The sequence below is a fragment of the Lampetra planeri genome, chromosome 4, assembly GCF_965212315.1.
Source record: "Lampetra planeri chromosome 4, kcLamPlan1.2.h2, whole genome shotgun sequence".
Classification (NCBI taxonomy): domain Eukaryota; kingdom Metazoa; phylum Chordata; class Hyperoartia; order Petromyzontiformes; family Petromyzontidae; genus Lampetra; species Lampetra planeri.
This window is the reverse complement of record NC_136110.1, coordinates 27,379,528-27,405,903: the sequence shown is the minus strand read 5'-3', so window position 1 is coordinate 27,405,903 and position 26,376 is coordinate 27,379,528. Positions and strand designations below refer to the sequence as shown.

The window sequence follows — 26,376 nt, the reverse complement described above, 5'->3', positions numbered from 1 at the left end:
CTTACTCACACCACTGCTAGAGGAAGGATCACCGCCAGAGGAAGCTGCAGAGAGCTTCTCTAGCGGATATTTTGGTCTACTCTTGCATGCTAACCAGACATATTGGCAAGGTGGGTGAGCCCACACTTTACCCCGCCCCATGCAACTTAACGATCGACCGCTGGGTAGCCATTTACGCTGCTGGGTAGACAAGAGGCGGGCGGGGGGGCGGGGGTTTAAGAAACCTTCACCATTGCTTCGACTGCCTCGCCACTGGAAAACTTCACGCAGGGACAAAATATGTGTAGCATGGTAATGGCACGAGCACAATACTGGCACATGTCAGACGGCGTGGAATTTGTGGAAATACTGCTGGGGGATGTTAGTCTATAATTTTGTTGTAATGCAAGTGCCAGTCAGAGGAATGTGTGGAAGGTACACATAGCAGTTTAACAGAGCAGCTTGGATTATGTGTATGAAATCAAACTCTCAAAAGGTAGCAAATCCAAATTGCTGGTTAACACTGAAACACACTCCGTGAGGAGGTAATCCCGTGGAAGTCATTAAAGTCTTAAAGTTTACCCTGCCCACAAACAACATGTAATTATATTACATTTGTGATTCAGTTTTTATAGCCGTGACTATGTCTCCAAATGCCGTTTAATTGTGTATTGCATTAAACGTAGGCTTTTGCTGTTATTGTGGTAGTTGTGCTCAACCGACAGCGAACGTTGCTCTATAAGCGTAGCCGCTCTCTCAGCGCAGAAATCAATGGCTCAACGAACCGCAGTTGTCTGGAGGGCTCGGGGGAGCAGGACGGGGTCTTTGTGTAGAAGGTCTCCGTGCCAAAGCTGCGTTCTCCACACTGAAAGGCGCGCACGCAACACACAACATGCTAATTGTCCAGCGGCATCACTGCAGGATCCCATGAAAGAGTCATGTGACCTTGGCTCCATCATTCATGACAAGCGGGGGATTAACGCGAATACAATATTTTTTGCATTGACAGAATTGTACCTCCTCCACTTTCTAAATTCCTACTCTTTGTCTAAAATAAGTGCACACGTCTTTTGTAAATAGGGAAGAAAACGCATACACATATTTTGCACGTTTTTGCATACTGAACAAATTAGAGTTTGGCATGTCATATACCACAGCAGTATATGTCCTTGTGGTTGTACTTTTGATTCCCGCTCACGGCCGAAAACAGTAGCGAGTACCTGAACCAGTCCTGGGCCTCCCCTACGTCAACTCGGCCTCAAATGAGTACCTGGTGCACCGTGTAAACATCGTCACTGGGGAGATAAAGGTGTCCGGGCGTGGTGCTGGCCATCCACCCCATGTACAGTGCCGGTCTTCATAGGTGCTCACTCACAGATCTTGCCTAAAATGTCTGTTAAGGCTAAAGGGAAATCTTTGTATTACCTTGAACATTCATGCTAATTAATTAGAAATTTTAACTTAAAAGTAGCTGCGTGCTTTCAAGTTATAAACACTAATAGCCTGTACTGCATCCAATTTTATCCTAGTTACAATAAAAAATGAAAATCATGAGTTTCTTATGTGAAACAATGCCTTTTCAAATTAATCAAAATTAACGAACTGAAAAAAATAGTTGCGTATAAAAGTTTGCACAATAATTGTAGATGTTTAACATTTATTTGAATAACATCATTATTGGGCTTCATCAATAACCTATTGTCAACATACTCTTTGGTTCTTTCGGTAAAGTCACGTAGTTAGAAATAAAATAAAACTAATCACGACGTTTCGATTGCAACACAAGCAATCTTCATCAGGTTATTGTCAACAGTTTACTATTTAGCCATTATTTTCCTTCATTATAACTGCAAGCCACGTGAGCCAGTTAGTCGACCATGGTTTATTTCGTCTAAATTTTCGTATAAATATATGCAAGATTTACGTTTAACCACAACAAAACATAATGAGCGTGGTTTTATGCACCCTGTTATTGTAGTGAAAATGCACCCTCTGCTGTTGAGAGATTTCTGGTAAGGTTGTTTTCATAAACAATGACAAAATCAAAGTACTAATTTAATTTTTTTACCTTTCTTGCAATCCTGCCGGAAGATTCTTTGTTTGTGGGAATGATTTCCTGCCGCTCTCTGTGAAGGGAAATTTAAAAGTCGTAAAAAAAAGGAACAGATTTTTTCCGATTATTTCTATGTAATTTTGCAAGGCATCTTGACCTTCGGGAAAAAATCCAACAACAGTATAAACGGCATCTTTAGTCTTGCACAAAACAACGCAACATCTACAATGAAATATCACAACACCGTGCATCTGTTAAAGATAGTCACGCCATCTTTTCGGCTGATAAAAAAAAGTCTAGAAAAGTTTACTTCTTGCTGGGCATAATCTTGACCTCTTCTCTGTTGGGAATTTTTTTTTTTCAAACATCATTCTGCCTGCCACCTTCATAATTTAAGCACAGCATGTCCACAAATAACTGTGTTTACCTCTGCTTCTCCCCTACCTATGAATGAACCGCCATCACAATTGCACAGCATTTACAGTGGCACCACCATCATTGCATCCACAACGCGAAAGCTAAAAATTGTACATACTCTCTGCCCCGTCCCACTTACTGGACAGTACGGGAGAGATGTGGGGAAGAGGAGGAACGGGAGGTGGGGTGCTGTTTCTCAGCTGGCTGGGGCCAAAGGGCTCGGAGTGTGTCCGCTTGTGCAGGGGCCTGTTTGGAGGTGGCGGCGGGGGCTTGCGCCTGCCACCAGGACCGTCCGCCGAGCCCGGAGACGCTGCCGAAAGCACAAGAGGCGGAAGGGGGGCGTGAGTTGAAAACACTCGTCGTTTATCATTTCAAAGCACGCCCCCCTCCCCAGTGCACAACGCACATGGTTCAGAGGTCAGCGTTTATTTTATTTTTTTGCAGCCAAATCAGACCTCCGGTAGAATGTTACGATTGAGTTTGCTCACACAGTGAACAGTTTAAATGACCCTATGGTTATGAAAAATATATGTCGCAAGGAGCATTGCTCAAATGGCCAATGCCTATTTGAGCAATGTACCTTGTGACCTGTGGTGGAAATTCCTTATTCCCATGGCAGGTGTGAGTCTCTCTAAGAGACAACCATTGTTGACTTACCCACAAAGCCATTTCCATTCTATCCACCCTGGAGGGATAATGATGACGATGATGGGCTGAGTCAACCCTGAACCAAGATTTGAACTCACAACCTTCCAATTGCAAGCCACTCCCTCTATGGCTCAGCCACCTGGATGGCGATAACAAATATGTTTAATTATATTTAACAAAATCAGTTTTACATGGCAAAGTAGCCGCGTCCATGGTGACCGGGGACCTGTAAATATGTAATGAGATTGCAATTCACACCACAATTGTGTCCTAAACAAAGTAATATTTAAAAATGTAGACGTATCATAATACTGAGTACTGAACTGAGGAATAACAAGTGTAAAGAAAATGTAATGACTGCACATATAAGCTAAATTATACTGTTATTTTCCATCCCTGAGTGTTGTTTTTTTGTCCATTCCGAAAGGTGTGATTTTAAGACATAAAAAAAATAGATTACATTTTTTAGATTCTATTTTTTTATATATATGATTCAAAAACCATCCGAGGCAACACATTGCAACGGGATGGTTTCTGGTATAAGAGCCATGGTTTTTCATATTCTCGCCATGCTTTGAAGGACCACAGGTCAAAGCATAAGCCAATTAAATAGTTCAGTTTACAAGGCAGCGCTGTTAATGGCAATGGTGATAAAATGTAATTGGTAACATGTGCAGTCTCGATTCTGCCTCAGTAGGGTTCACAGGTGTTGCTAATGATTAATAGAAAAGTTAATTTTGTAATTTTTCTTAATGAACTCCTGGTGGCATCACCTTTTCATATAAAATTACAAAACAGTGCAGGACCTTGGCAAATATACTTCATAAGCAAGATAAGTAATCTTCTTGGTTCTTTCGGTAAAGTCACGTAGAAGGGAAATAATAAAATAATACAAATAAAACATAATAAAAAAATTCTCACGACGTTTCGGCCACAACGCAAACAGCCGTCCTCAGGTGAAGAACAGGTCTGTCGGAAAGACAGGGTCTGAATTTCAGACGCTGTCTTTCCGACAGACCTGTTGTGTTGTGGCCGAAACGTTGTGAGAATTATTTTATTATGTTTTAGTTTTATTATTTTATTATTTCCCTTCTACGTGACTTTACCGAAAGAACCAAGAAGATGAATCCCTACAGCCACGAAAGCTTTAAATCGAAATACAAGAAAAGTCAATTTACCTGCTGTGATACTAAATGCAATTTAACAATGCATTTTTCAAGTGAGGCTCAACACGTTTTTGGTCTCAATGTTTTTAGTTTTTTTGTTTCGATAAGGTCTTCTCACCATTTACAGATTGGATATCTCTGAGTTGAGTTGCACAGCGCTCCGAACCCATGCTGTGTTTGAACTGATGCTGCGTTTCAGCTGCCACCTTGTGGTGGCTGTGCTGAAGTGAATGTTGGCCGTCGGACACGTCAATGCGAGTGGGGATAATTGAAATTTTTTAGCAGTGTTGCACATGTATGTATGTTGTAACTTCCTTCGCACCGTACCTAAACCAACTGATAATCGAAAGTGCCATCATATGGAAACACGTTGACAAGTCTTACGAATAAATATCCATGCTCATCGTATAATCCGCTTTGCAAAATATTGACGTGTTGTGAATTATCAGGGCTCGTTTTAATTATTTTATCTCCTGACAAAATATTTCTGAAACTCAATAATAAAGTTCTACGTAGCTATTACCCGTTAAATTAGCATTTTAAAAATGTGCTTTAGATTAATTGGTTCTATGACATCATAATTTACGCAATACACTCCTTATTTATTTATTTGGAGTGTAACTGGAAGCATGCGCGCTTTACTAAACTTTTTAGATTGTAACAATTAAAAGGACCTAAGTTGAGTGAAATTTGGATTCATAACTTTTGCTTGAATTTCGATTTAAAGCTTTCGTGACTGCAGGGATTCATCTTCTTGGTTCTTTCGGTAAAGTCACGTAGAAGGGAAGTAATAAAATAATAAAAATAAAACATAATAAAATCAAATAATTCTCACGACGTTTCGGCTACAACGCAAGCAGCCGTCTTCAGGTGAAGAATGAGACACTGCCAAGCTAGGAGCTTATATATAAGCTAGGAGCTTCTTCACCTGAAGACGGCTGCTTGCGTTGTAGCCGAAACGTCGTGAGAATTATTTGATTTTATTATGTTTTATTTTTATTATTTTATTACTTCCCTTCTACGTGACTTTACCGAAAGAACCAATAACTTTTGCTTGACCTCTTTATTTGTACTGGAAGTTTAAAAAATCTACATGACACCGACATGGTGCTCAGCACTGCTTTTGTGTTTAGATTGTGGCCCTTCCCCCACACCTCTGATTAGCAGTTAGCTACGTACGGCGCAAAAGAAGTTCAACATACATACATAAAATCGTGAAAATGTACATGTTATCACATCGTATCATGAAAAATTATATCACGGCAACAGGCCATGTCAGTCATGTGAACAGCTGGTACTCGTAATTGAACAAATGAACCTTATGGCGGGACCCTGGGGTCCCATAAGCCCCCGGTTTTCGCCTAAACTGCGTTGTGAAGTCATTGTATGTCTGTTGAAGGCGAACGATATGGCAATCTATTCCTCTTGACGAGCTCTACACGATGCGATAATCAGATTTTAGAAGTTTTGTTTCTTCTGCGCATTCGACCTCGCTGTGCTTGGATGACATGACAACAGAATAATCCGCGCCATGCGGGTCGCGTCGTTTATGTGCGCGGCGGGACAGTTGCCAAATCGAGGGTGAGAGCTAGAGCAGAATGAACGGTATTTCTGTTTGAGTTTTCATTTGCCTTTGAAGTTTGTTTAACATCAGTGGTGGTAATAAGCAATTGGGGATCCTAAGCATACAGTATTTGTGCTCCCCCCCCCCCCCCGTTTTAATTTAGAACATGCTATAGATGATAGAAAAAATATAGACAAGAGATAGAGACGTAGTGAGATAAGAGAAATGCAGACAAAAATAGACATGCAGTGAGATGAGAAAAGAAATGCAGGACAAGATAGAGATGAGAGATCAATTTGGTGTATGTCAATTACGGTAAAGAAAATATACGTTGATTAGCATTTGAATTTGAGCTCATATTTGATGCACTAATTTATTTCATGAATTCAGGAACCCCTGGACTGATTGGGGCTCTCGATGCGTTTGCTTGCTTCGCTTCGGCTGAGTGCCGTCGCTTTTAACACCGACTGCCGTTGTGCCCCACTTCGGTTCGGAATCAGAATCTTTATGTAGACTGGAGGAATCCGATGAGCGACGAAGCCCTTTTTCACAGATATCCAGTTTCTGCTCGTCTCCCCCCCGCCCCAACCCCCTCGACACTTTCAACGAGGTCACGCTCCGTGGCTGCCCAAGAGTAACACCCGCGAGAGTGCGGAGAACGATTTCTGTCGCGAGTAAGCGAGCAATATTGAGAGAGCAGGCGAGGCTTGCCCGGGGAGCGCCGTGCCTTTACCCATCGCTACTTTTCTCGAGCCCCCCGGCGAGGACGGCGTGGGGATGTCGGCGACACGGCCCGCTGCGAGGACTGCGGGGGCGGCCGTGGTGCTCACGTCCTGAGTGCTGTATCCGGCAGGCAGGGTCAGCCTCCTCTTGGCAGCCTTCTGGCTCTCGTGTTCGGAGGTCACTTGGGACGCCCTTGTGATGCAGCTGGTGGGTCGGATGTTTCGGGCGGGCTGGAGAAACGTAATAAACAAAAAAAATTAACCCGTAAAAACAACGTTTTTCACTATAAATCCTTTATATGCGTGGCATCGGTTTTATTTTATTATTCATTTCTGTTTTTTCTTGAGTAAGAGTTTCATTTTTATCACATTGGTATTTTAAATTAAATATGAAAAAAAATTTTTTCCTGAAAAGTGGAAAATTTTGGGAAAAAAATTTCACGAAAATAAATTGTCACGCACAACGAGTCTGTGTGCAAAATGTCAGCTCGATTGGATCACGGGAAGTGGGTTAAAAAACGACCTAAAGATTTGCACGGTCCTAAGCAAGCAAGTGAACTTAATATAAAGGATTTAAAAACGAAGAGACCGCCGCGGCGGAATGAACGTCCCGTCGTCGATGGTCCGTCTCGCTCGTGCCGCGTGTCGTCGTTCGGGTATGGCCTCCCCGACGTTTCGCTCCCACGCGGCACTTTGGAGAAAGTAAATGGCGAAGCGTCCGGGCCGCGCGGCGAAGCGTCAGGACATCGCGCTGGACAACGCCGCGGCACGATCGGCAAACGCACGCCGGAGAGCTATGCAGCACTACCGCAAAAAAGAAAAACCTACACAGTCTGTCTTTAATATAAAGGGAGTAATGGATTCAGAATGAGATATGTAATGGCCCAGGAACTACGTGCTTGATATTATACACATGGGGCAGTCAAATCGCCAGATTCATAAATAATACACTTTTCAATTAAATCACCCAAAATGCAATATCATACATTCTATGAAAGTGCATAAAGATAAGTCATACACTATAAACCAAAGTCTACATATTTTAAATGTTACAAACTACACATGCAGCATTTAACAGACCCAAGTAATTTTTACGTGAAGTATTATTGGGATTTTAATGATAAACAATGTTAATAAAAAAAAGTATGTACAACCCTTCATCAACATGGATGTAGGCATCCCCATTCTGTGCCAGTTATGGAGACTACTTTGACTACACTTCTTCACCTTGAGGGTTGCTGAAGAGGGGAGTTCTAAAATCAGTTCATACATCACATGCCACGAGGCTACGTCAGCTATGGCCGTAAAGTGAACGCAGGCCAGCGGGTGTATAACACAATGCGGTAACCACTGTGCCAATGCTGCAGCATGTTCAATGCAAGATCTAGTACTCAGCAAAAATTGATTTTTGTAGGCCTTGCCAGCATCCACAGTCATTACAAATAGGTTCTCCTTTCGGGGTGTCCACCACGCCGTGCAGAGGAAACTTCTCCAAATGGTTCCAAACCACACCACAACCGACCAACACCTATTATGGTTAGGAGGACTCGAGGCAAGATCAAATTATATACGAGGCAAAAAAAGACACGTATATTGACATGTAGATATACTCCAGAGCACGCCGTGCTGCAGATAATGTGATGTAACAGCGGTGTTCGATTTACTGAAATGTAATGCTAGAAAAAAATGTGTTTTTACACGCTTTCTTTTAACTCACTCTGTCTGTTGTCGTTGTTGTTGTCGTTGTTGTGTGCTCAAATCTTGTAACTCAATTTTAACCCACTTCCCAAAGTGGTATCGACTGCAAACTTGGTATACTTATGTCATACTGATGGCAAAACTGTATTCTATTATAAGAAAGAAAAACATCTATATTTTTAAACATTCTTTTTTATATGTTACGTTTTTGGCTTGGGTCTAATTGTCCACGGTCAACTGACGTTGGCTGTAATTGGCCACGGTCCCCTTACGTTCTGGCAAGCTTCGGGGCCACTTCCTGGAGTCGTGGAGTTCTGCCATTACTAGTACATTTCATAAAAGCGTGTTTTTAATTAAAATATTACTTATTACATATTTCTTTTAGACAACGATGGACGAAAATCTTCAAGAGTCACGATGACGGCAACTACCCACCGCAGATCAAAGCGTGGCTATGACGAAACGAAAATGAACGAGTCTGAATGAAAGAACAGACGGAGATCATTTAAAACATTACTCCGAGGCCGAAGGGCACTGAGAAAGGTCACAAATGGTAATTGGCTACGTATGTATATAATCAAATGACTGGGCAGCCCTGATTTGCAGGCCTGATTATATTTATGTGGGGGGAGGGGGAGAATTTGCACACCCCTCACACCGACATTCAATAATTAAGAGTGGACTACATTTTAACCACTTTCGTCAACTAGACCATGAGAATGAACGAACACACACACAATGCCTTCGCTGAAATTCTACAAGTTGATGTCAATGAGACGAAGATGAATAAAAGAAACATAAAATATGCCAACTAAATTACCACCGCGTAACACTCTCAAGATACACCCCACGTGACCTTCACCAGCCAAGTTCACCTGACACTACTCAGCAGTGACCGCTCAAATCAGCAGGCACCACTCGACTTAGTAATTGGCTATGTGTGTTTATCAAAAATCTTAACTGACGTCACTGATATAAACGTGTAAGATTCAGCCACCGCTCCACCGCGTAGTGACTTGCTGAGTGTGGATTGCTTATTGTCTGGTGGGCGTCTAGGGAGAAGGCAAAGCGCAGAGGTGAAAAGATATTTTATTCCGGGAGCTGCACTCACGGCTGCGCTCTGTTACCTTCTCATCGAGTTCGTCTTCGCTCTCACAAAGGTCATCCTTGTCGAGCTTCCAGTTGTACTCGACGGGCGTGCGAGGGTTGAACAAGCCCTTCTCCGCCAGGGTGAGCTGCGCACAGAAAGGGGCAAGCTTGGCTTAATAATGACAATAATGACAATAATACAGTAATGATAAATTACTACATTTGGTAGGGATGCTGCAATGGTTCTAGATTTGAAGCTTTCGTGACTGCAAGGATTCATACTCTTTGGTTTTTTCGGTAAAGTCATGTAGGTAAAAAATAAAATAAATGAAAACAACTAAATTAAATCACGACGTTTCGGGCGCTTGTGTTGTGCCCGAAACGTCGTGATTTAATTTAGTTGTTTTCATTTACCGAAAAAACCAAAGAGTATGCTGCAATGGCTTAATGGTTAGCACACTCGACTTGCAACCCAGAGGTTGTCGGTTCGATTCCATCTGTGGGCACGCAGCAGCTGAAATAATGGGCAATTTTCTTAAATTGCATGCACAGACATACACAGACAACTGAACGTATCGTCACCGGTCACCATCCCAGCGTGGATTTAAAAAAACGCCAGTCCGCCCGAGCACATCCGACAGCGTGGTGTTTCATGAACATTTCTCCCTTGTCGAGAAAGACGGACAAATCATTTATATCTCTATCACGGTCCAAATTGGTTGACATACTAAGCCCAAAATAAAATTCTACTTCACTACTACCTTTGAAGTCTCCGAAATGTACGTCAGAATTTGTGGAACGGTCCCTTGTACAGGGTCATATACAAACTATTGAGAACTGGTCTCTGTCCAACTTTAGCAAAATAACCACAGTCAACACTGCTTGCTTTTGTCCAAATGCCAAGTATAAACTTCCTGAGCAGATGCAGTCAAGACCACGAGTTGGTGGATTTAGGGATGAGGTATTTGAGCAGGTGCCAGGCGTCTAGGATTCTTATTATTTGGTTCTTTCGGTTAAGTCACGTCAACCAGGCTATGCGTTAATTGTGTGTTGACCGACCCTCTGTGTTGTATTACATTACATTTCGATATTTTACTAGGTTATTTAATTTTAGTGTGTCCTCCTGATTTTCAGGCTTACTTGCCGTGCAGCACCACGTCTGTTGACCACTCATTGATATGCTAATTTTTTATCTAACCCCCCTTCCTTCTCTCTGCCTCCGCGCCCTCCTCTGTCTATTTAAGGCCACCCCACAGAGACGATCACCCCTCTCTGTTACCTGTGTTGCTCCCGCTATGTATCTTGGTGATATCTGTCTGCTAATATGTCTGTCTATAGTTTTCTGGTTAGATTTTATGTCGCTATTTCATTATACCTGATGATGATTGCTTGTGTTGCAATCGAAACGTCGTATTCTATTATTTAATTTAATTTATTATTTTATCTTTAGACGTGACTTAACCGAAAGAACCAAATAATAATTCCTGCAGTCACGAAAGTTCTAAAATTAAGTCTAGGATTCTGCTCATTACGGTTAATGGATCGCAATCAAGGAAAGTGATAATTAAGCGTTGACGTAAGATGATGCAGAGGCACTGAACGTCTCACTGGAATTTGTGAAACTAGACACAATATAATTACCAGGTCTTCACACTGTGCATGATCCATTTGTTTGGCAATGTCCAGGGCAGTTTCTCCAGCTTCATTTGCTTTAAGACATCAAAGAAATAAAGCAATTAGAAAAAAAACAATTATACAGTTTTTTTTTTTTACATCCAGGAAAGTTTCACTGAATCTCAAGACTCTTTTCAGGAGGTTCCTGCATGAGGATATCTGACCAATTGTTTGGCATTTGGAAGGAGATGAGAGTAAAAGAGAAACCACTTTAATTCAAGGGGCGAGCATTTTTAGCTCGCACAGATAGTCTAAATTCTACTTGGCTGGGCTGCCATCTCCTGCATGGTTCACCGACCCTAATTTGCAAAGTGCTAGATAAGAGGCATGTGCCAATATGCTCGGTTAAAACATTTAGATGCACTAATATGTGGCGATATGTGGCGATACGAAAGTAGATTTTTTTTTTTCTTCAGGACGACTTCCTACATCTTTCGCCACCGATGTTAACCATGGCCGGGTCTCAAATTCAGATCGCCGAGCCCATAGAGTGGTGCACCAACCACAGTGCCGCTACTCCACCCCTGATATTCACGATGTCTGTTTTAAATTAATTTAACAAAAAAAACAAGAAACCACATTGATTCTTACAGCAGTGAGGATGATGTGACGGCCGAGGAGATGAAAGGGATGAGAGTGGACCAACCTCTGGGGCATTACTCACACACGTGGAGAGCAGCTTTGCTCCGTAGCAGAAGTTTGAGGCACTCAGTGGCATTGTACCGACTGCAGTAATGCAGCGCAGTGTTCCCATTCTCCGTCTGCTTGTTTACATTTCTACTGCGCACACGGAATTTCAGAAGCCCCCTCTGAGCGACGCAAGAAGTGGCACTAGGGTGGCAAATAAACAGCAATGCTCGATGCCAATTGACAATCGTAACAACAGCATGATGTGTTTTCTTGTTTGTTCATGATGGTGTATCTCGCCTGCCTAATCGTTTCACGTGCAATTTGTGTGCACCTTTCAAGAACAAACTTGACAAAATAAAAATGTATTTGTCCATTAGGAATTTTGGTTATATTTTATAGCATAAAAGGCTCTCGTGCCAGTGCTATGTTTCACACATGTCTATAGTTTGCCAATAGGGGGAGACGTTGTTCCGTGGTTTTTCCCATTTAAGTAATTGACAAGTATTTTTTTTACTTGGTAAATTTTACATGATGCTGCCACACTCACAGCCCACTCTTTCAAATAATGTCACGAGACCTTTAATGTCCACTTTAAGCAGAGGCCACATATTTATGGTTAATACACCCACAGCATTATAACCGGGGCAGCCTACAGCCGACAACCGCGAACCCTTTGGAGCAAGCGGCAAATGTGGTACCACTCAGCCACGCCAGAGCCACACTCCGACTGGTGCGGATGCTGCTTTTGGCTGGGTTCTGTATCTCAGTCACATGTTCAATGAGTGAAGCCATTCCATACAATCATCACAAAATATTAATTTGCGTCATGGTGCCAGAGACCTATGCCAGGCTCGAACCAAGAACATTTGCAACAAGGGGCAAACGAGCGAACGCTCGCTCGTGTGACGCAGTTGAAAGGCATTCAGCATCAAAGGAGGCCGCGTTAATGTTCAGTCGTTACCAGTTGAGGATGAGGAAGTCGACAAGGTGCAGAGAGCTCCTGTCTGACTGGCGGACGGCAAAGTGTAATGCAGTCTCCCCTTTCTCCTGTTCCGTAGGAAAATAAACATGGTTTAGGGTTACCTACTAGAAGATTAATTTACAAAAAAGCCAATATGGAAAAAGAGTTCCAGCTTGTAAGTTAAAATCTATATTAGGGGGATGATATATTGTTCCTGAACCAAGTCCCCTTCATCCTCAATTCAGTCGTGGTGCTAGACCATTGGGGTCCCCCTTTCAATTAATAAAATACGAGTGAGATGACAGGAGAGAAATTGCCAAGAGAGAGAAATGTAGTGAAGCAAGGCAAATGTAGACATAAGCAATGTAGTGAGATGAGAACAGAGATGCAAATAAATGACTGATCAAAGAGTGTAATTGACACCTTAAGTTAATTTGACTTGCTAAGTTCAGTAGCATTTAAAATTGGCATGATACATCAAACAGATGTTTTTGTTTAATTCATTAATCCAGGAACCCCTGGGCTCATTGGAGCCCTAAGCATGTTGTTTGTTGTTGTTTATGCCTCGTGCCGCCACTGCAACGGTGCCACGTCAACCTGCACGTGCGCCGCATCGAGCGGTTCCAGCAGGTCCACCCCTTCGCTGTAGACCTCGATCAGCGCAAAGACGTCCTTGGCCACGAGGGCGGCGCACAGGGCGGCCGCCTTGTCCGCGCTGGACTGCGCACTCCGCTTCGTGTACTTGCGCTCGATGTACTTGGCGGTGATGTAAGACCGCCGCTCGTTCCTGGGGAGAGCGACCGTCATTTGGACCGACGCGTTTGTGTTTAGTTTGTTGTACTTCCCGCCCGCGCCTACGTTAGCGCGGTTGGCTAACGTACGGTGCGAAAGAAGGTCAACGTACATGCGTGCATTTGTTTGGTGGCGAGTCGGAGATGTGTTAAAATGCGAATTCGAAAGGTTGATGTAACAGAAGCACTTACATGTCGCTGTCGGCTGCTGGTTTGATATCACAGTCGGATGGCAGGTTGCTCTCGAGAATTTCATTAAACCTGTAGTTGCCCACATTTCTAGCCAGCTGGGGGGGAAAAAATTACAATACACCGTGATGAAGGTTGTAATATGACAGAATTAGATGCATGCTTCGTGGAAATTAAATAATTAATCAACGAATTCGATCTGTTCAGAAGTTAGAGAGATTCACAAAAACATGAGGAAAGTAAAATGCAAAGGTCAACACGTTGGTCCAATGTTCTTTCATTGTAACGTGACAGTATCTGCAATTACATTAAGTGATTACAATTTGGTTACCAATGTAGTGGTGATACGCGCTGGGTGTATATGTCGTGTGCCAGCGCGTATGTACGGGTGTGTGTGTGGTGACGCGCGCTGACGGGGAGGAGCAGGCGTCAGTGCGCGGGTGGGGGTAGTGCTGCTGATTGGCTGTGTGCCGGTGACGCGCCCAGAGGGAGTGATCGGGTAGCAGCGCGGTGTGATTGGTCGGGGAGTGGAAACACGCGCTGAGCGGAACCGGATCGTAGGGATAGCGCGTGGGGATTGGGTAACTGAGGAGCGGTGCCGACGTTGAGGTCCGCATCCGCTCCGTCTCCCGGGAAGAAGGGGTATATAAGGTGATGCACAGAGGAGCAGGGGGGAAGTGGAACCATCTAAGAATGAAGACGAAGGTGCAGAGATAGAGCCCGGAGAGGAGAGTAATGGAGAGTAGAGGAGAGTAAGGTATAAGTGTGTAGCCAGCGAGAGAGAACGGTCTACACGAGCTGAGTAATGTATAGTGTGTAGCCAGCGAGAGAGAACGGTCTACACAAGCCGAGTATGCATACGGTGTAGCCAGCGAGAGAGGAAGGTCTACACGAGCCGAGTATGCATACGGTGTAGCCAGAGAGAGAGATGCAAAGTCTACACGAGGCGAGTGGAGAGTGTAGCAGAGGCGCAGAGTCTACACGAGGCGAGAGAGGAGTGTAGCCGAGGCGCGGAGTCTACACGAGGCACAGAGAGACGGCAGCACAGAATCCAGAGTCAAGAGAAGCGCATTGTGAAGAAGAGAGGCCACGCGTTGTATTGTTACAAGTCAAGATTTAATAAAAGAAGTGTGTTCCCGTCAAGGAGTTTCCTGCCGTCATTTTCCAATACTTCACCAAGAGTAGTAATAATGCACCAAATTATTCACTTAGATTTATAATTATAATAATTTACAGCCATTATCTAATCCACTGCTGGACGCAGGCCTCTCCACGCCATGTCGGCCATGGGGAATTGTAAGAACTTACTTCACCAGGCTGGTCAATGCGGGATGGTGAACAGGGGAGGCACAAAACCAGCACGATATTAACATCACTCGTCACTGACATTAGCCATAGCCGGGAATCAAACTCAGGTTACAGAGTTCATAGAGCAGTGCGTTAAACGTTGCCCCACAGTCTCCCCAGTTCATCTCTGTAGTTTTCACCTCTCATTAATTTCTGTAAACACGTTCATTCCTATCGCGGAGGTGATTCTACACACGGGAAAATAACTCTAATACACGAGTCACTTCATGTGCCCAGGTTATGAATTCCAAACTTTGCGTTAACACCACAAATATGTGGATGTTGGAGTGTCATGCCCCAGGAGAAAACGATTACTGGGTGAAACAATGCAACGCACCGGACATGAGAGTTTACAAAAAGGCAAGAACTGACACTGTTTCTCGCAAAACTGGCAAAACCAGATTCCACACAGTGAACCAAGGCATACGGTTTTAGCCCACCGTGTGTCAGGGTCTATTGGCAACATTATACCAACCTCGATAAATCACCAGGAGTGGCAAAGGTCGCAATCGGGTACCCGATACCCATACCCTACCCGATACCCGGCTACCCGTACCCGGCCGGTTACGGGTACCCGTTTGCGACCCTGGTGCGGCCGGGTACGGGTACCCGCTTGCGACCCTGGTGCGGTCGGGTACGGGTACGGGTAGGCCGTGAGTCACTGGTTAGTAAACCGTTTGTCACTCATTTCCCAACGTCTTGTCTCTTCTCACAATTCAAGTTCCTAGAATCAATCCACCCGTGCCTGAAACATGGCTTCATCCCAGAAGTCGCAATCGGGTACCCGATACCCGTACCCTACCCGATACCCGGCTACCTGTACCCGGCCGGGTATCGGGTAGGGTACGGGTACCCGTTTGCGGCACTGGTGCGGCCGGGTACGAGTAAGGAATCAAAACCCGTTTGCGACCTCTGACGAGTGGTAACATCTTCAGTGTTTCCCCTAGACAAACTACAGATAAAATAATACAACAGGCTACGTGTGTCTACATCGTGGATATTTTCTCTCAGTTAAGCGAGCAGCTAAAATTAAAATTTACATTTTGACAGCATGTTGATGCATCATCCCTTCAACCATTTGCTAAATGTTTCATGGAAACTGAATACGGAATCTACTACTGGATGAAAGTTACCCATGGGGTACACCACAACTGACCAAGATTGTCAGTGCGTGTTGGTGAACAGGGGAACAGAGGACCAATTCAAATATTACTGGACAACAATATTCGCCATGGACAGGAATCGTACTCGGATAACCATAGCCATGAGGTATACTAACCCCTGTGCCACCACGCCACCCACTACAATATTACCATAGAACTATAAACCATTTGTATTTTACCAAGTAAGACCCACCGAATTATTGACAGCCCAACGAAGTGGCTAATCACGTGGCAATGTACAGCAGCCAAATACTCTGAACGCGTGTTTCTAAATGTCGAGGGAAAAACCGGAGGACCCGAAGAAAAACCCACGCCACCACGGGGAGAACACGCAAACTCCAATTATACAGCAGACGTCAGGGGTTGGGATCGAACCCAGGTGAGGTAGTAGTAGGTTTTTACCCTTTAAACTGGTACAAAACTGACACCTTTATACAAGACATCATGTTTGCAATAGCCTTGTATAAAGGTGTCAGTTTTGTACCAGTTTAAAGGGTAAAAACCTACTCCTATATTTTGCCACTGGTAAAGGAGGTCTCATAGTGTGAGGTAGTTAACATCTCGCCATCACGGCAGCCCAATATTTTAATGAAAACATATTGCGCAACTCAAACGTCCATGTTGTCTAACTTCTACATGTATACACTTCCCTTTGTATAAGCGAGTACAAATATAATGTTTGTAGGAGGAACACAAATTTGAGGCTATTGCTATCATAAATGTGAAAATTCTCATCTTGAATGACTTGGGATGCAGACCTTCTTCTCCAGTTTAACCTACAGAGGCTGTCATGTAAGTGCTTTTAGCAAGCACCTGTGAATGCCAGCACGAATCATTAGGGGGCAGAGGTCGCAAACGGGTTTTGATTCCTTACCCGTACCCATACCCGGCCGCACCAGGGTCGCAAACGGCTACCCGTACCCGTACCCGGCCGGGTATCGGGTAGGGTACGGGTATCGGGTAGGGTACGGGTATCGGGTAGGGTACGGGTATCTGGTAGGGTACGGGTAGCCGGGTATCGGGTAGGGTACGGGTATCGGGTACCCGGTTGCGACCTCTGTTAGGGGGTGGCATGGATCGCACCACACCGGGCCACTTTTGTCTCCCCAATGCTGATAGTTTCACAGACCACACCAGGCACTCATTTAAGGCTGAGTCGACGTAGGGGAGGCACAGGACCGGTTAAGATATCACTCGGCCCTGATGCTAGCCATGGCCAGGAATCAAAACTCGGGATGCTGTGTTCGTAGGGCAAGTGCGATAGCCACTGCGCTGCCACTCCCCCCACACACACACACTGACATTCACACACAAACACACACTCTCTCTCTCTGTACTTCCACCGTGCGAGATGAGCAAGTGGACGTACCAGCAGCTCGGCCGTGCTCAGCACATCGAGGGTGATGGACTGGATGCGGGAGACGTGCACACCCATCTCGCGATGAATCCCCGAGCATTCGATGCATGTCAAGATGCCAAGGTTGGTCGCCAGCCAGCTGGGATCTGTCAGGCAGTAGGCACAGTCGTGATCCCTTTGCCAAATGGGTTTTCAATTTAAATGAGAACGTAGGTGACAGCCTTAAAGGGATGCTGCTCTCATGCTAGAAGCATGCAGACAGAGAACATCAAGGGCATGCCACGTGTACAGTTACAACAAAACCTATTCTTTCGTCACTGCTAAATATAATAGAATTCACTATCCGCTAGGACATACGGTTCAGAAACATGGTCATGAATAAAACTGAAATGTGCACAAGAAAAAAGGTGCCGAGATGCAAAATTGAAATTACACCTATTCTTTGGGTCTTTCGTGACTCAAAGAATATTAATTCCTGCAGTCACGAAAGCTTTAAGTCAAGACGAAATAACACCGAGACAGAAAGACGAACACATGAATTAGAGATCATACGAAGGTTAACGACATGATTCAAATTGTAAAAAAAGTAAGTGGACTTGGACACGGCACATCGCTAAAAGGAATGATGGCCGATGGACAAGAATAAAGATAGAATGGCAGCTGAAGAATGGTATGTGTCCAAGGCTACATCCACTCAGGAGGAGTGATTAAATCAGCTCATGCACACATGCTAGTTGGATTAGTACATTGCAGAATCATGAAAAATGGCGACGGCTTGGGAGGGGTGTGCATCCAGCAGTGGATTAATCATGGCTGATGATGAATATACTAAAAACACCTTACACAGAAAAGATGTACAGTTTTAAAATCAAAAACAGCTAATCTGCGTATCACAGTTTGGTAAACCGAAAATGGCAATGACGTAGCGAAATCTATCAAGATCCCACAAACGCCAAATAAAAAACGCATTTTCCATAACCTGTTCAGAAGCCTGTTCAGAAGCATTGCTAGGTGGACTTAATAATTAATGCATTTCTTCAGAAAAGCTTCGGAGAGTTCTGAGGCCCTTTGGCACTGGAACATTTTCCCAATTCATTTAAATTCACGTTCACGACGCATGGTACACTCCAACAATAAACACACTGCGCCGAGTTACAGGCCTTGCACGTCCTTATTTACAGAGCTCATTGTTGCGATTTTCATAGCGTTGGCTGAACTTTTCTAAGAGTAAACATGCGAGGGGTGGGCAAAGAGGTGGGTATTCTGAATAAGAACCAAAGAGTATTCTGAATAAAATTGTAGAGTTCTAAGCATGGGAATTGACCAGTCATCATCATCGCGATCCATGGGCAAATAGCCCCTCGGTGTCCAATGCACATGCAGTCATGTGTTTCCACATTCCTGGCCTAGAGTAGCTGGGGAAAAGCCAAGAATATAAGGGAGAGATGCTCAAAGACCTGCATAGAGACGATGCTTGGCAACCCACTTGCTGTACTTTCTCCAGGCCACATCAGCAGGCCAACAGGTTGGGGAGTTTCAGAAATGTTCACGATCCTGACCTCATAGTGCTAGATTACAGGCATGCATCACCATGTCCAACTAATGCACTGGTTAATAATAATATTTACCTTCATACGGCGCTTTAATGCCTCGGCAATTGAAACCACCTTACATCCTCATCTCGAGGATGTAAGGTGGGCTCAATCGAGGATGTAAGGGGATCATCGCTCGTAGCAGCTGTGCCGGTGTGGCACAAGGCGACGCGGCACTTGCCTACAAGGGGGCATTAGTCTGCGGCGGGGGGGTGAGGGGGTAATGATTCATCTGTGTAATCCCATTTGGGTAATTTACGGGCTATTTACCGATTTTGGCAAATTTTGACCATAACGCTGGCACACAGTGGCCTCCTGATTTTTGAAATGCCATCACGGGACCTTTAACGTCCAAGGTTAATCGGAAAAAAATGTTCCAATGAGAGAAGGATTGGGTGAGAACGAGGGGACGGAACAAAATGTGAACAGCACAGCAAGTGGCACATAGCCTGGTACCTGCTACGGAGCAATCGCAGCACGTGTCGTTCCCGGGCATGCTCTGCACTTCCAGGATGATGTCGCTAGTCAGCTCCTGCACGCTGCTGATGTCCGCCCCATGCTCTCCCTTAAACGCGTTGTTCATGGCCTCCTCTTTGCTGTTGGTCAGCACCGAGACCCAACTGTGAAGAAAACAGTTTAGCCCAACATTTTAATCATGGACTGATGGCAAAGACTGAACAGCCCGTACATGTAAACGGTTTCGGAATATATATATATTTGAACAGGATGAAAAACAACAGTATTTACTCAATTAGAAAATAAAACCTTATAGAAATGCATATTCTTGTGTACATATATAGCTGATAATTCTCGAATTGAGAACACAGGAAACCAAACCTAAACCGCAACGGCACAAACCATGGCAGCTGATGCGGGTACTTTATGATGCACAAATGGAAAATTAAATACCCTTCGGTGTGCGACTGTGGTCACCCAGAACAGACCACGGAACGTATAACGACTCAATACCCGATTCACACATACGGAGGCATCATCACAGCGATGCACTCCGCTACTCCTGATGCAATTGTCTGGCTCAACCTCCTCAATGCAAATTCATACTTATGGAAGGAAACCATTTTAAAGAAAGAAACCATTTTGAGAATGGCCTATTATAGATCTGCAAACTAGCATTAAGACTTTAAATGTTATATAAATGCTGCTTCTTCTTGGTTCTTTCGGTAAAGTCACATAGAAGGGAAGTAATAAAATAATAAAAATAAAACATAATAAATAAAAAATAATAAGTGAGAATTATTTTATTATGTTGTATTTTTATTATTTTATTACTTCCCTTCTACGTGACTTTACCGAAAGAACCAAGAAGATGAATCCCCGCAGTCACGAAAGCTTTAAATCGAAATTTAAATGCTGCTTGTTCCACTTCACTGGGACAAACTCCCACTGCACATGAAACACAATCACCTTCACAAACTTGCTTCAGATCCTCCTTCAAACCCCATCTCTTCTCTCTTGCTCATCCTACTCCTACTCCCTGCCCCCACCTACAAGGGCTACCCCAGCCCCTATCACTACCGCTATCACTACCCCAGCCCCTATCACTACCCCAGCCCCTATCACTACCCCAACCCCTATCACTACCCCAGCCCCTATCACTACCCCAACCCCTATCACTACCCCAACCCCTATCACTACCCCAACCCCTATCACTACCCCAACCCCTATCACTACCCCAGCCCCTATCACTACCCCAACCCCTATCACTACCCCAACCCCTATCACTACCCCAACCCCTATCACTACCCCAACCCCTATCACTACCCCAACCCCTATCACTACCCCAGCCCCTATCACTACCCCAACCCCTATCACTACCCCAACCCCTATCACTACCCCAGCCCCTATCACTACCCCAACCCCTATCACTACCCCAACCCCTATCACTACCCCAACCCCTATCACTACCCCAACCCCTATCACTACCCCAACCCCTATCACTACCCCAGCCCCTATCACTACCCCAACCCCTATCACTACCCCAGCCCCTATCACTACCCCAACCCCTATCACTACCCCAACCCCTATCACTACCCCAACCCCTATCACTACCCCAGCCCCTATCACTACCCCAACCCCTATCACTACCCCAGCCCCTATCACTACCCCAACCCCTATCACTACCCCAACCCCTATCACTACCCCAACCCCTATCACTACCCCAACCCCTATCACTACCCCAACCCCTATCACTACCCCAGCCCCTATCACTACCCCAACCCCTATCACTACCCCAGCCCCTATCACTACCCCAGCCCCTATCACTACCCCAACCCCTATCACTACCCCAACCCCTATCACTACCCCAGCCCCTATCACTACCCCAGCCCCTATCACATCCCCAACCCCTATCACTACCCCAACCCCTATCACTACCCCAACCCCTATCACTACCCCAACCCCTATCACTACCCCAGCCCCTATCACTACCCCAGCCCCTATCACTACCCCAACCCCTATCACTACCCCAGCCCCTATCACTTCCCCAACCCCTATCACTACCCCAGCCCCTATCACTACCCCAACCCCTATCACTACCCCAACCCCTATCACTACCCCTATCACTACCCCAACCCCTATCACTACCCCAACCCCTATCACTACCGCTATCACTACCCCAGCCCCTATCACTTCCCCAACCCCTATCACTACCCCAGCCCCTATCACTACCCCAACCCCTATCACTACCCCAACCCCTATCACTACCCCTATCACTACCCCAACCCCTATCACTACCCCAACCCCTATCACTACCGCTATCACTACCGCTATCACTACCCCAACCCCTATCACTACCCCTATCACTACCGCTATCACTACCCCAACCCCTATCACTACCCCAACCCCTATCACTACCCCAACCCCTATCACTACCCCTATCACTACCGCTATCACTACCCCAACCTCTATCACTACCCCAACTACTATCACTACCGCTATCACTACCCCAACCCCTATCACTACCCCAACCCCTATCACTACCCCAACCCCTATCACTACCCCTATCACTACCGCTATCACTACCCCAGCCCCTATCACTACCCCAACCCCTATCACTACCCCAACCCCTATCACTACCCCTATCACTACCGCTATCACTACCCCAACCCCTATCACTACCCCAACCCCTATCACTACCCCTATCACTACCGCTATCACTACCCCAACCCCTATCACTACCCCAACCCCTATCACTACCCCAGCCCCCTATCACTACCCCAACCCCTATCACTACCCCTATCACTACCCCAGCCCCTATCACTACCCCAGCCCCTATCACTTCCCCAACCCCTATCACTACCCCAGCCCCTATCACTACCCCAGCCCCTATCACTACCCCAACCCCTATCACTACCCCAGCCCCTATCACTACCCCAGCCCCTATCACTTCCCCAACCCCTATCACTACCCCAGCCCCTATCACTACCCCAACCCCTATCACTACCCCAGCCCCTATCACTACCCCAGCCCCTATCACTACCCCAACCCCTATCACTACCCCAGCCCCTATCACTACCCCAACCCCGATAACTACCCCAGCCCCTATCACTTCCCCAACTCCTATCACTACCCCAACCCCTATCACTACCCCTATCACTACCGCTATCACTACCCCAGCCCCTATCACTACCCCAACCCCGATAACTACCCCAGCCCCTATCACTTCCCCAACTCCTATCACTACCCCAACCCCTATCACTACCCCTATCACTACCGCTATCACTACCCCCGCCCCTATCACTACCCCAACCCCGATAACTACCCCAGCCCCTATCACTACCCCTATCACTACCGCTATCACTACCCCAGCCCCTATCACTACCCCAACCCCTATCACTACCCCAGCCCCTATCACTACCCCAACCCCTATCACTACCCCAGCCCCTATCACTACCCCAACTCCTATCACTACCCCAACCCCTATCACTACCCCAACCCCTATCACTACCCCAGCCCCTATCACTACCCCAACCCCGATAACTACCCCAGCCCCTATCACTACCCCAACTCCTATCACTACCCCAACCCCTATCACTACCCCAACCCCTATCACTACCCCAACCCCTATCACTACCCCAACCCCTATCACTACCCCAGCCCCTATCACTTCCCCAACTCCTATCACTACCCCAACCCCTGTCACTACCCCTATCACTACCGCTATCACTACCCCAACCCCTATCACTACCCCAACCCCTATCACTACCCCAACCCCGATAACTACCCCAGCCCCTATCACTTCCCCAACTCCTATCACTACCCCAACCCCTATCACTACCCCTATCACTACCGCTATCACTACCCCAACCCCTATCACTACCCCAACCCCTATCACTACCCCAACCCCTATCACTACCCCAGCCCCTATCACTACCCCAACCCCGATAACTACCCCAGCCCCTATCACTTCCCCAACTCCTATCACTACCCCAACCCCTATCACTACCCCTATCACTACCGCTATCACTACCCCAACCCCTATCACTACCCCAACCCCTATCACTACCTCAATCCCTATCACTACCACAACCCCTATCATCACTACCCCAACCCCTATCACTACCCCAACCCCTATCACTACCCCAACCCCTATCACTACCTCAATCCCTATCACTACCCCAACCCCTATCACTACCCCAACCCCTATCACTACCCCAACCCCTATCACTAACCAAACCCCTATCACTACCCCAACCCCTATCACTACCCCAACCCCTATCACTACCCCAACCCCTATCACTACCACAACCCCTATCACTACCCCAACCCCTATCACTACCCCAACCCCTATCACTAACCAAACCCCTATCACTACCCCAGCCCCTATCACTACCACAACCCCTATCACTACCACAACCCCTATCACTGCCCCTATCACTACCCCAGCACCTGTCACTACCCCTATCACTACCCCTATCACTACCCCTATCACTACCCCAACCCCTATCACTACCCCTATCACTACCCCTATCACTACCCCTGCTGCTACTCCCTGACCCTGGCCCCCGGCTATGCCCACGCCTACCCCACAGCCTGTTCTCCTACCTGTCACCATCACTGCATCACCACTCTTACTAACCCCACTCTTTATCTCAACCACTATCATCTTATGGACAACTTTATGATTGATGTAAAGCACCTTGGAATAAGGCCCTTGATAAATCTATATATGTATTTATATATTTTTGTTGAGAGGCACTATATTTAGTTACACTCCACCCACTCACCCACTTCACCACCCGGTGCTGCCCAGTGTGGTCAAGTTATCGGTGTTACTTTTGAGTGATAATTTCTCAAAAACCATTGTAAATCAATTTTATTTATATTTTGATGAACACTTTCGACAACACTGTACATGTTCTGAAAGTGTAAGTGTGCAGGGACAGTTTGTTTCATCTTACACGGCGCATTCTCTTTCATCTTCCACTTGAAAATGGTATGTTCTGTTATCTGTGCGAAAAGACAACGTACAAAATCATGCAAACACACCGAGTAACACCGTTTGCCTTTAAAAGCAACGGAGAACGAACATCACAAGTCATGAAGCCGTACTGCGAGAAAATTGTCATCTTCGCACTCACACGAGATCAAACTGAAGCACTTGCGATCTTCCGCACTCGGCTTCACTTGGCAAGTCAACAAGTTGAGCTTTGCTGGCTGGCGATTGGCCTGCAAGATACCAAACGGTACATTTCAATGTTAACTTTTAGAAAAACCATTGGCTACTTTCCAACGTAAATAATATGGTCATACTCTTCGGTTCTTTCGGTAAAGTCACGTAGGTGAAAATAAAAATAAAAAATAACTAAATAAAATCCCGACGTTTCGGAGGCAACACAAGATTCCGTCATCAGGTAGGACAACCACAGCAAAAAAAAACTGAATTACTGTAGTGGGCAGTAATTCTGTTTTTTTGCTGTGGTTGTCCCACCTGATGACGGAAGCTTGTGTTGCCTCCGAAACGTCGGGATTTAATTTAGTTATTTTTCTTTTTATTTTCACCTACGTGACTTTACCGAAAGAACCAAAGAGTATGGATCCTTGCAGTCACGAAAACTTAAAATCTAGAATATGGTCATAATTCACCAATACAGTGAATTGTAACAATCGGCTTTACCCTCTGGCAAAAAAACAGGTTGTATTGCATTATATTTCAAAGTTTACTAGGTTTGTTTTCTCTTTCATTTGTACCTCATGATGATTGCTTATGTTGCAATCGAAACGTCGTATGCTCTTATTTAATTTATTTCTCTTTCTACGTGACTTTACCGGAAGAACCAACGAGTAATAAAACAGCTGTTAAGATTTCGATTTAAAGCTTTCGTGACTGCAGAGATTCATATTCTTGGTTCTTTCGGTAAAGTCACGTGACCAAGAATATAGGTGTTAAGATGTTAAAACACCAAACAGAATGCTTTTTGCAAGGAATCCTGTCTGCATTAACCACACGTACTTTGTGGTGAACGTGCAAACAAAAAACATGCTCTGATAATATATGCATTTCTTTGAAACTGATTGGTGCACACCAGAGACAGCTTTCTTTTGAGCCTCGTCTCAAAGTGTTAGACCAGAGGACGCCAAAAAGGCGTACAGGATTCCTTAAAAGGGATAATGTTTGGTGTTTAAACATCTTAACACAGCTGTTTTATTGCCAGAAATGGTAAAAGCTATTGTTATATTTTCATACTGGCACGAAAGATCCCATGTTACAGTGAATTGCACTCATATCTGTAGATTTATATGCATGCATTGTGTCCATACGACAATTATTCTTATCACCCGCACTTAGGCTGAGAAGAAAACAAGAGTAAAGGCAAATTAATTGATATAATCCGAGTTTTATCAGTGGATTGTGTCCCAAACATCCGGGCTGTGACGAACATCATCCAAATTGGTGGCTTCCACTCATAAGATTAAAATGCCAAATCCTTCCACTTTGTCAAGGGTTTCCCGCAACTCAGCAGAATCACCCAGAAATTGGTGACATATTCTGTATCATCTGCGCTTATTTGTGGGTTTGAACCAACCCAAATCAACACATATTTTGGTCTCCCAATTGCACGTCATGTATCATCTTATCAGAATCTTTATTTGTCATGGAGAAATCTGGTGAGCTATGCAGCTCTTTTTTACAGATACCCAGTATAGGGGCGGGAACCAGCAAGTGGTGGAAAAGCAATCGTATTTTCGAAGTTTATTTATGCTTCATAGTGTGGCTATAAGGAGTAAAATGAATGGATAAGCACAAACCATAAGATCCACCAATAGAGCTCTCAGAGCAAAGCAAATAAGAGGAGTTTTACATCATGCAACATAC

The 26,376-nt window shown here is 45.2% G+C and overlaps 1 protein-coding gene across 3 annotated transcripts in view; it reads right to left on the bottom strand.

Annotated features, from left to right (window-relative positions):
• The window catches only part of LOC144717888 (arf-GAP with SH3 domain, ANK repeat and PH domain-containing protein 2-like), a 52,468-nt gene that overhangs the window by 9,011 nt on the left and 17,081 nt on the right, over positions 1 to 26,376 (bottom strand). For 2 of the 3 annotated variants that reach the window (XM_078593637.1, XM_078593638.1), the window contains exons 12-25: positions 24,641 to 24,728; positions 24,461 to 24,509; positions 19,497 to 19,660; positions 17,461 to 17,594; positions 13,585 to 13,679; positions 13,199 to 13,388; positions 12,602 to 12,687; positions 11,675 to 11,790; positions 10,978 to 11,045; positions 9,375 to 9,482; positions 6,561 to 6,780; positions 2,589 to 2,759; positions 2,048 to 2,105; positions 765 to 844 (exon numbers count right to left, since the gene is read on the bottom strand). In XM_078593637.1, coding sequence (XP_078449763.1) covers positions 765 to 844; positions 2,048 to 2,105; positions 2,589 to 2,759; positions 6,561 to 6,780; positions 9,375 to 9,482; positions 10,978 to 11,045; positions 11,675 to 11,790; positions 12,602 to 12,687; positions 13,199 to 13,388; positions 13,585 to 13,679; positions 17,461 to 17,594; positions 19,497 to 19,660; positions 24,461 to 24,509; positions 24,641 to 24,728 — 1,627 coding nt within the window. The remainder of the gene's footprint in view (positions 1 to 764; positions 845 to 2,047; positions 2,106 to 2,588; positions 2,760 to 6,560; positions 6,781 to 9,374; positions 9,483 to 10,977; positions 11,046 to 11,674; positions 11,791 to 12,601; positions 12,688 to 13,198; positions 13,389 to 13,584; positions 13,680 to 17,460; positions 17,595 to 19,496; positions 19,661 to 24,460; positions 24,510 to 24,640; positions 24,729 to 26,376) is intronic. The other variant, XM_078593639.1, reaches the window with a different exon arrangement.